The sequence below is a fragment of the Charadrius vociferus genome, unplaced genomic scaffold (genome assembly GCF_000708025.1).
Source record: "Charadrius vociferus isolate BGI_N301 unplaced genomic scaffold, ASM70802v2 scaffold820, whole genome shotgun sequence".
NCBI lineage: Eukaryota > Metazoa > Chordata > Aves > Charadriiformes > Charadriidae > Charadrius > Charadrius vociferus.
The window spans coordinates 52,469-63,642 of record NW_009646233.1 but is presented as its reverse complement, the minus strand read 5'-3'; the positions used below and the strand labels follow the sequence as shown (position 1 = coordinate 63,642).

The 11,174-nt window shown below is 40.4% G+C and overlaps 2 protein-coding genes across 3 annotated transcripts in view; one reads left to right on the top strand and one right to left on the bottom strand.

Annotated features, from left to right (window-relative positions):
- The window catches only part of FAM26E (family with sequence similarity 26, member E), a 4,177-nt gene extending 1,509 nt beyond the window's left edge, over nt 1-2,668 (top strand). Inside the window, exon 3 of one of the 2 annotated variants that reach the window (XM_009880783.1) lies at nt 2,168-2,668. In XM_009880783.1, the coding sequence (XP_009879085.1) occupies nt 2,168-2,557 (390 nt within the window). In that variant the 3' untranslated portion in view covers nt 2,558-2,668. The remainder of the gene's footprint in view (nt 1-2,167) is intronic. The other variant, XM_009880706.1, reaches the window with a different exon arrangement.
- TRAPPC3L (trafficking protein particle complex 3-like) overlaps nt 1-11,174 on the bottom strand; it is a 19,386-nt gene that overhangs the window by 3,467 nt on the left and 4,745 nt on the right. The window contains exon 3 of the mRNA XM_009880891.1: nt 10,572-10,671. Within this exon, the coding sequence (XP_009879193.1) occupies nt 10,572-10,671 (100 nt within the window). The remainder of the gene's footprint in view (nt 1-10,571; nt 10,672-11,174) is intronic.

The window sequence follows — 11,174 nt, the reverse complement described above, 5'->3', positions numbered from 1 at the left end:
AACACTCTGTGGAGCCAGCAAGTTTTTGTCAGACAATTGTATCCATATGGAACCATTTCCTCCCCAAGAGCCGGTTTATTTTCAAGTCCTCATGCAAATAGGAGTGGAATGCAGACAAATCCTGTACTGCAGACAAAGCAATTTATTTGAGCGTTTTAGAAAGAAATACAAATAGTGCTTAGGACTTAAGGTTGAATGTATAGGAAATAGTGAAAGACCAGTGACTCAGTTTATACCGTTAGACTACGTGGGTTCATTCTCCAAGCTGCAAGAAAGGGAAAAGCTCCTAAAAAGAGCAGTTTCTCAAATACTCATAGAAATCACCAGTTAGTGCGAAGTGACTGGAAAAATAAAAGAAAGCGAAGCTATTCTTCCATACCAGTCCCTAAAAATAATTGTTTGTCAAGCTTCTCTGTTTCACATACTTCCCTGAGAAAACTTTCTATATCCCCTCAGCTAAATATAGCTTTTTATTGGCAGTCATTTTTTCAACATCAGTGCAAGAGTTCACATGAGAAAGGTTGCAGCTCTCCATATCATCACCATTAACGCATGGGAAAACAGTTCCAGTTCATATGGGTCTCTGAAACCTAGAAGATTTGTTCCACACTGGAATTTGTTCCACTGCTTGAAAACAAGTATTATTTTTTTTTGCAGATGTTACACATTGCAGTAGAGTAGGTGAGTAGAACTATTGGCTAGGCCAGTGGCACTAGGCATGAAAAGATTGTGTTTGCACTCCTGCTCTCCTTAAAGCAGAACATCCCACAATAACAATCTCAAGCACATTTTCTCACCCGCTGCCCTTGCTCAAATCCTGGAAGTAGCTCTTTCATTTAATATGTTCCTAACAGAATTTTGTCAAACTCTGAAGTTGCTACAAAAAAAAAGTTGAATGATGCCAGAAAAGCCTATTTCAGCAAAAACAAAGTACTCTGAAAATACCGCAACTATTTCTCATCAGTGTGTAGATGAATTGGACTCTATTCCAGTGCCAACACAGACCTGCCAGTGCACATGCTATTTCTTCTCTCTCATGCCCTGTCCTCCCAGCATTCTCACAGGATTGGGCAAGAAGATAATTTTAAACCAGTTTTGGTATAAAAACAATTTTCCGCTACAAAGGGCTGATTCATCAAAATCAAAAAGTGTTCACAAGAATAGCTTAGATTTCAGGGAACCTCCTGGTAAAAGAATTTGGGGAAAACTTTTTAAATTTAAGACTATCTTTTATATTCTTTTTATCTAATTAATACTAAAACAATGCTAGTTGTTGTTTGTTTTTAAATTAAAAAGAAGTCTGAAAACAACACATCTAAATATGGTCACAGCTTAAAAGGTTGATTGATTTGTGACAATTTTTTGTCCTTTTGTAGCCTGTCGCAATTCAGAATTGTGTCTTAATTGTAATTTTTGCTGGGTAATTTTATTTAACGCTTTCAGGAGACAGAAAACCATTTACCATCTCGTGACTGTGAAATTCTATTCTCCCTATGCACTTTTCCCTTTGTGTGATAGAATTCAGTGAGCAATCCCAATACACCACATGCGAGACGGTTATAGCTTTGCAATAAACTCTCATCAATATCCTCTCTAAATTACACTACTACTGCTCTCAGGTCCTCTCTGTTTTCTGTACTGTTTAGCCATAATGTTATTTGATTGATCATTCAGACCTTTGATTGACCATTTAGATCTCTTAGATTTTTCTTCATACAGAGTCCTGTAGTTGAGGTCTGATTTGAGATCATCTGTTCCTGAACCTGAACTGCCGTTGTGCTGGACGTATCTCTTCAGCTGTTGTTACCCAAGTTCCTCTTGTTATAACACCGAGGGGGAGGCAGCCACGCTCTAGTCTAAGCCAACTTTTCTTGGGAGTAAAAATCAACCAGCTTTTGCCTTCCTGAGAAAGAGACATCAAAATGAGCGCTATTGAGAAGTCTCGATCCTGACCCCTTCTGCTTCTCTTTGGTTTTCATACGGAAGCCCCATTAAGACTAATGCTGGGCATCGGATGCAAACTGGGATGCGATGTTCGCAGTAGGGTCCCGAGAGGAGCAGCAGGCCCTCTGTACAAAGTGCGGTCGCTCTGTCTGACATTCTTGATTCAAGCAGCATTGTCACTTGGGCCTTTTTAACCTGAAACTAATTTGTTTTGTTTCCCCAGATTTTAGGCTGGTGTGTGATAGTTACCACAGCTCTTCTCTCCCTGCTAACCACTTGCTGTGCCAGCTGCCAGTCGAAAGTCAGCCACCTCCAACTGAAGTTCTGGAGGGTGTATGCAGAGAAGGAAAAGGAACAACTGGAGCAGATTTTCCAGCTCTATGCCACCAAGCTGAGCGAGCGAAACCTGAAGTGCTTTTTTGAGAACAAGGAACCAGAACCAATTCCCCTGCCAGCTTTTCAGGCATGGGAAGATGCTTCCCAGCTCTACTCTTTCAGCAATAGCAAACAGCATTATAGCACAATTCACAGGCTAGTTGAAGAAGGCCAGAAAGAAATCAATGAGGAACGAGAGACAACGCTGGACTTTGTAGACAGAACGGAAATACCATAGATAAATATATTTTCAGCTTTTTTATACTTTGCTAATACAGATTCCTTTTAGCTGGTTTCATCTCTATATTTTTTCCCAATGGCCTCTTTCTTCTTCACCATGTTCCCTTCCAGTTACAAACTTGCTCCAAAAGGATGGAATGAAATTATTTCCCTATATCAGTGAAAAGGCTGCAGTCCTCCATGGCACCTAGGGTTCATGCTCTACTAAAGTCGCTGGCTCCAGATCACGAGCTGACAGCAAAAAGAGATGACTAATGACTCCTACAAGACGGTTTTAACAATATCCTGTGTAAAAGGTGCTATAGTATGCTCATCCTGTATAAATCAAGAGACTATCATAAAGTCACACCATTTAAAAGGTGTGAGTATAATACAGAAGACGTGTGTGACTTTCTGACAGCCCTCTGAAAACACAGGGTTTACTTCCAGGTCATTTCCAGGTCATTTGCAGGTACAGCATTGTTTTGAGGCACCAGTGGTCACTCAAGGCATCTCTTGTTGCACCTAGGACGCCACAGATGGTCACAGTGATCAGCCCTGCTTTTCTAGTCCCTGAGACAACTGCCTGTGACATGGGGCAGCGACCTCCGTTGACGGTGAGATGCCGGCTAATTCTTTAGACAAATCTTACTGCCAAAGTACAGGGTACCAAGAGCCTGAAATTATCAAACTGTTCAGCAGTTTTGTGTTCTTGTTAAAAAAATAACCTGCTATTTTGAAACATAATCAGTTGTTGTTAGTGCTTTGCTACAATAATGAAAATGCATCACTGATATTTTGGCTCCGTATTGTACTTGGTATTATCTTTTCCCACTGCGAATTTCCCTTTGTACGGGTATAAAGCTCCTGTTTTGAGTGGTGTGTTGAGGGTTTTGGGCATTGAGTGCAGTCTGTAGAACGGCTTAATATTGTTTGTACTGGGTCTGCAGCCAGTGTACGACAGAGGGCCTGGAAGAAAACATTTTTGCAGCAGGCTGATTTTCATTCTTCTGAATATCTTAGGAAACCTAGTATCTGGAGCAAGAGGAACTGGCAGGCAATGCAGGTGAGGTGACAATCAGTGCTTCTGACAAATGCATTTTACCTCAGAGCCCTACGCTTTACCTCACCCACTTGGAATTCACCACGTGGATCTCACACAGGCTGTCCAGAGTCTGTGCAAACACTGTATAAAAGGAGAACAAAGTTTCTGCCAAGTTTCTTTCTCTGGGGTGACTGGGCAGGCTTTTATGCAGCATTTTATTGCTGGTCACTCTGAGTCTGCAAAGAATCATATTTTTGCTCTGCTCAAATCAGGCTCTTATCAACAAACCAGGGTACTCCACCCAACTTTCTCATACTCACTGTGCTTCTTCAGCAGAAGAAAGCATCTATCTGGATTTACAGACCATTACTCTTTTTAAAAATAAAATCCAAGAGCTAATTCCACTGTCTGCTTAGAATTTTCTCTGTGTGTTTTGAAGAACTTGTGGTCTTTGAGCAAATGTTTCAAAGTTCTTTATCCCAGCTGACCCACTTTGCAGCAGACTTAGAACATGTTATAAGCCTAATGCACCTGCTGCAGCTGAAAGCAGAGAGGCAGCACTGCCAAAATGAAAGTCACAACAGCAGGCATGTCTGACACCATGTCTGGCCCATATGCATTTTCCTCCCCAGGCTCCTCTCCTGCTATAACAACTACCGAATTCCAGGGTACACGTCTGTCCCCATCTGTCTGCTTTTCTCTTTCTTTATGAGAGATGCTCCAACATCTCCTGCCCAGCCCCATCTCATCTCCTCCCTACAGGCAAGGGGAGAGGAGACACCACCTAACAGGATGTCCCCACTGCCTGGGCCAAACTTCCCTTACCAAAGCCATCTTTCTACCTCCTTTCTCACTGGCACCACAGAAAACCAAAGCAAGTAGGGATGCAAAGGGGAAGCCACTAAGCAGGTTAATGAGCTGATCAAGGAATATAGGAAACAAATGGGTTGGTGTAAGGATGAGGTCTCCACTGTGATGTAAGAGCTGGGACGCAGAAGCAAAAGCATAGTTAACAGAGGGAAAGGTGAAAGGATAGAGGGATCCTGCTTTAGGCTTTTGGAACCTTCTTCCTCCTCAGGAGAAAGCTCAAAGCTCTGCAACTGAGTAGCCAGGACCATCTGAAACAGTGTTTCCCAGCCCCTTTGCCATGAAGGGGCAAATCTGAGGTGCATTCTCCTCTCCTCATCCTTACCCTGCTTCACACTCACAGGTAGCTCATGTTGACACTGTCTCCACCTCCATGAGCAGCTGCTGAACGCTTAGTGCTGTGACATGTGCCTGGTAGGAGCCTAAGCCTCCCACTGATCCTCATTCCCAGGGCTGTGTTACTCTAATTGTGTTGTCTTACCAAAATGCCTGTGACTTAATGCAATTGCCATGTGGATGCGGGAATATTTCTATAAAACCAGACAAAAATAAAAGCCAGTTTGATCCTATGTTTTCAACTGGAATCTGGTTTTGGCAAATTTAACCCTGTCCCTCAAACAGCTACCACAAAAGCTGTTTTGTATCAACACTGTCCCTGAATTCAAGTTCGACAGTTACCACGGCAGCTCAGAAAGAGGCAAAGATTATTGTCAGCACTATCCAAAACAAACTGGGAAAAAACCCCAAAACAAACAGCAGAATCAACATTTTCTTCTGGAAAATGTAGATTTTTGCATTAACTCTGATGTCCATCAAAATATGAGTGCACAAATAAAACAGGAAACTTCTCCTCAATTCTCTGTGCTTTGTCCCTCACTTTACTATTTCTTCACCTCTGAGAGAACCACCTTTTCTCATTTAAATTCTCTTAACTCTTCCACTACACAGATGCTGCTCTGTCAAACTTCAAGTCTTTGTTACAAGAACAAAAACTAGTTAACTGTGCTAGGCCCTCATATGCTTTCAATTTAGTTTCAGCTGTACTTTGCATTACGGTATGACAAATCTGTCCAAATTCTATTGTTAAAATTTCCTGCGTAAAAGAGAACTTGCATGGAAACTATGCAAAAACAGTAGCTGGTTTGCAATGGAGCACCGAATTAAGGCAAAATTGAAAAGCTATAAAGTGAAAGTCTTAAAAAAGTCTCAGCAGAAAAAATAATTTAAGTATATAGATAAGTAATTCAATGAATAGATACAAACATTTTTTTTAAAGCCAGGCTATGACTGGACAGAAATTCCTTTCGAACTACCATATGTGACTTCTCAGAGGGTAAAACAAAGGTCTTTTCAATCTTTCTTTGTGACTCCAAAAGACAGGGAAGTAAAATAAATGAGCAGTTTTGAAAGTTGCATCCATAAATTTGTCTCATTTCTATCTATATGAAACAGAAGAAAAAAGAGTATCTATTTAGACATGTACATATCCCATCAAAACACCATCAGAATGACACCCATATAATGCAAAATCTCTTATGAAAATGCTACTTGCAACTCTATGGGATTATATATTGCTTAATGTCAAACAAGAAATCTATGCAGTCAAAACTAAAAATGTACCACTGCCCTTTTTCAAAGTCTCAACTAGCGTCCCATCTTTCTCAAACTGCAAGAACAAAATTTATTAACATTTTGACGGTGCTCAAAGACAGTCTAGAATTACTGAAATATTTAGGAGGCCACTAACTTATCAGTTCCTTTATATACTACTGGGGACTTTTCACTACAAAACACTGTATGTGTAAGTAATGTTGCAAAGTAAGTGATAGTACAGGCTGCTAAAAAAATAGAAACCATAATTTCAGATTAAATAATAACAAGATTAATGAAGGACCAGAATTAATCTGCTTAGAAGGGGAAAGGCAGTCAAGATAATATTTTTGCTAGCATACTTTTCATTCTTAGTACTTTTCCACAGTCAGTGTTTGGGAAGAGCAAGATGCTTTAAAGGTCTTGCCATCTGTTGCTGATTCCATCTACTCACAAACTTTTCTTTACTCTTCATTTTTCAGTTTACTGTCTACCACTTAACACAGCAACCCGCTGTATGCATTTCCCTCTCGCTGTTGAGATCTGAAAAGCAACATTTACCAGCTTCATAAATTCTGCCAGCTTCTGTCAGACTTTCAAACTGGTCACACATCAGTATATAGGGACCTTGTACGGCAGGACCTCCCATGAAAAAGGGAATCACATCTCTTGTCCTACAACTCTGGGCTTGGGGGTGACATGGTTGGATCACACCAGCCCTGGAGGTCCCCAACGGCCTCTCTACAAGCAGCTGCAGAGACATATGTTTGCTGCATTCATGGGGTACTGAGCTTCCACAATAAAGCCCATCTCTCCAGCCACTGCTTTCCAGCAAGGGATACAGCCTTAGGCACAGCAGTGTATTAACACAGCTATGGAGCCTGTGAGCCAGCAGTAGCTGACTGTGGACCAGAGGGTTTGGCCCAGCTGCTCCCACCTGCAGCACGCACAGACACATCCTGGGGCACAGTGGCATTGTCCTATAGAAGGTAACATTGTTATAGGATTAGATCTGAAACCAGAAGCTGTTTGTTTTTTTGCATCTCTTTCGATCAGATCAATGATGTCAATGTCTTGTGAGGAGGAATTGAAGCAAAAACTTGATTTTGTAGGATTGTAGAGCAAAATTATCACCCTCATCTCAAAAGTAATCCTCAGTTATACTTGGATCCAAATTCAGAATCCAGTCTTGGACATTACTTCTTCAACCGTGCTTTGTTCTTAATACCATTCCTCAATTAGTTTCCATTTTCTTATTCCAATTTACCAGTGAACAGAAAATCTGTTTTTACCTGGCCTGTTTTATCTTTTTTTCGTTCGGTCCCAACTGTAACCACATAAAGTCACAGCAGCAACATGAGAAGTCAGTGAGCACCATGGGAACTCAGTGCAGAAGGACTCGCTTTGGCTCATCATCAAAACTTGTTGGCCCTTCTCCAGTCCAGTATAAGCTAGCAGTAAATCCCAGGCTTTGCAGCCCAAACCAGTGGTTGAAGTTTTAAGCCCTCAGTCACTGCCTTAGGTGCATCCTTCCTCTGGTGTTTATTTCTTAATATGGCAAGCTGGCTTTGTACTCCTCATTTTATGTTTTTTCCTTTGCTTCATCTCTTTCCATTTCCACAGGGAACACCCACAGCCTGATCTTACAGACTTCTCCCTTGTGTTCCAAAGGACTGCAGGATAGCAGCTATGTTTACAGGACGTTTGGCTGTAAATACTCGAACTGCTTAACTGCCTTAATTACTTTAACTTTTAACTGGTTTTATTCTGCACACTCATCCTCAAACAGATTTCTACCTCAGAAGAGCTACTGCAGTTAAGTGTTTAAGCACTTTCTCCTGGCTGGGAACACTACCGCTGAAGAGTTAAGGAGATCATGTAAACAGCTGAGTAATTCTTAACTGGTAATTTTAACAGCATATTTGCAGTTACTTGCTGGGTCATTTTACATATGTTTTGTCGGTATGTGCCTCAGACAAATGTGCTTGAAGACTGTTTAAAAATGTTTTGCCAGAGAAATGTGAAAACCCTTTCCATGTCACATTTTGCCTAAGAAAGGTTATACTCCTACTACAGAACTCTTTCAGTTTGCTAAAAATAGTCTTTTCAAGAGACTGCGTGCTTTAAAGTTTGTTCCAATCTTTCCAAATAATTTTATTTCTGTGCTTTTTTGAAGTAGAGAAATAGTGTCTTTTTCCCTACTTTGATGGTTAATTTTTCACTGTATTTTGTTGTTGAATCCCCTGTACGTAAGAATGATGGTTCAACTGTACTAAAGCACTCGTAAATAAGGGAACCGTGAGGAATAAGACCCAGAAAACCAGATATCTAGCACATACATGAAAATCCAGAGACAATAAAGTACAAATACCACCTGCAGAAGAGCATAAAGGTGAACAAAAATGCGATTATGCAGTCTGGTATCATTCTTTTAACAAGACAGTGCATTTTAATACAGTGATTGAAATGCTGCTTGTCTCATGGTTTTCATTCAGCTGCCCTCACCGTCTCCAATGGATCTTCTACCCCGGCTCAGCTCCTCCACAGGAGGAGCTTTGTTATACATCATCCTGATTTGAGACTCCAAAATATACTTTATGTCAGGAAGAAATTTAGTTTCCACTCTTTTATGACCTATGGGATCTGTCTGGCTTTTAGTAATGTCATTTGCTTCTGCTTTAAACTGGCAGATTGTGGTGTATGTGTGTGTTGTGCACATGTGCACTTTATATCCCTACCAGCAACAGCAAATGCAAAGAGGTCCTTTCGCTATTTCTGTGACAGCCATCAGTGTCTCTATGACAAGCATTTTGGAATGATAACATAACTTCTGTCCCCCCATTTCAGTCAGATGTAACATAGGCATTTCTGACACGGTTAATGTGAGCAGGATCACACATCACCTGATAACATCATGTATACTCGGAACTAAGATTCTCCTGTGTAACCGGCATATACTGGTGCCTTACTCCACTGTATAGAAAGCCTGCTGTTTCCCAATCCTGCAGTCAGTGGTTAAACATAATGCTCACATTTAGCTGGTGCTGCTGGTAATTCTCAAGCAATCAAACAGTATGCCAGGCATATTTTTCTCTCCTAAAATGGGCCAATGGAAATGAATCTCCGTTCAACTAACTGATGTCCTGATCTCTCCTATGAAAACAAATGACTACCTACAAAACAGTTCTTTTTTACGTGTGGTTAATTTTTGCCATTGGGAAAGGCCAGACATATCTTCACTGGCAACACTTCAGAGCTGAAAATCATAAAGGATAAAAGGGACCATTCCCCATGACCTCAGCAGGTGTAAGTCTCAGCTAACTCAGTATCTATGAACTACCACCTCTAATACTCAGCAGTCTAAAGGGGCTGGACATCCTATGGATTTCTCTTTGAGCTTCCCCAAGAAATCTTACTTGCCCTGGGGGCAAAAATACGTCTTTAGAAACCCATGTATTGCTTCTAAATTTCCTCCTAGATCGTTTTTGTCTCACAGTAGTGTGAAAGACTATTCAATAAAAGGGAAATGTCCATCAAAGAAGGTGAAGGTACCCACTCTGATTTTATCTTTTTTATTTTATTATTAGATTCGTGGGTAGTGAGGAAAATGTTTCTCTCATTTTCCTTTCTTACAGTTCTCTGCTATCACTGAGTCTTCCTTTTGTGGAAAACCCTGCAGCTTATTCCTAATATTACCATTTTGAGGTTAAAAACCATCTAAGATAATTATGGAGATGCTGAGGAGATTCAGGTGGCAGGAGTAAGAATATCAAAGTTTAAGATCTGTATGAGATGGTTAAGGTTTATGTTCCTAGAAAAAGGAAAAAAGTGAGGGAATATATAATTTGAAGTTTGATTAAAACTGGATCATTTTTTGCTGTTTGCTGCATTCTCTGGCAAGAGTAGAAGAAATCAGCTTAAGCTGCAGCAAACAAAAAGAAACTTTCTAATTCTTCTAATGGCAAAATGCCTCATAGGCTACTAGGAATAGAAGAATTTTAATTTCAGCTTAGCAACTGACTTTAAGGTCAGTGTAGGTCAGGGGTTGGCAGCCTCTCACATGTGGTATCCCACTTTGTGTTCTCTGTCCTCAACTCAGATATAAAACTAATACCCATGTAAACCAATTCTGTGGTTCTGACGACCCTTTGTGGTAAACTTACCACTGTGGGTTTATCAAGACTATCTGCAAAATTCTTATCTCACTCAACATGACATTTTTTGTGTTCTGTTGATTGTTGATTTTTTTCCCAGCCTGATGCAGCACTATGTTACAGAGGTAGAAACTGATGTCTCCTCTCAAGGCCAACCTCTGTGAGCTACTGGTTACTATGAAGTTATAGATAAGGAAAAGGTTGTATTTCACCCAATGTAAGCATGGGTGTGATTGTGGAGATGAGTGGTTTTGATAAGAAAGTAATGACATAGCAGAAAACGTAGGTAACCGTTCTGGAGCAAACTGATCGAGGAGGAGGGAAAAGCTAAGACCACTGAAGCTGATGAAGCTCTAGAGAATGTAAATCTTATTTACCTGTGCAATCATGTCTGCGGTTTCAGAATAACTGCGGCACTTTTTCACAGCTGAACGAGCTAAAAAATCATCAATCAGCCTTATGCCAATGCCGTATCCCCTAAGGAGAAAACAAAGTTAACATTCAAAATGGGCAACTTCTTTCTACCTACCATCTCCCTAATCTGTCTCTTGCGCTTTCTCAGCAAAACAGCTACATGTTCCTAAACAAATGGCTTTGAGGACAACGGATTTTGCTGGTCTAGATTCTTCTTTCTACCACATATTGCAGCACAGTGGAATTGCTCTTCATGTAGTCATTTAAGGAATCATACCCCTTTAAGCACGATACTCCTGGCAAGGATGATATGAATGTTGTTTATAAACACATTGTCTATACACACAAAGAATTCAAAAGTTGGTAGTTAATATACAGTTTCAGTACACCACCACCTTCATTTTGGATTTAAAATACTACAATTTCAGAGAAATGAGATAAAAAAGGATGGAAGTTAATGGAATTTTTTATAAAACGAATTTAATCCTAGCTCTCGCACATTAACAAAGGTCAGTAACTACATAGTGTGCAAAACAGCTATGCCTCCAAGCATTTTTCGAAAAAGG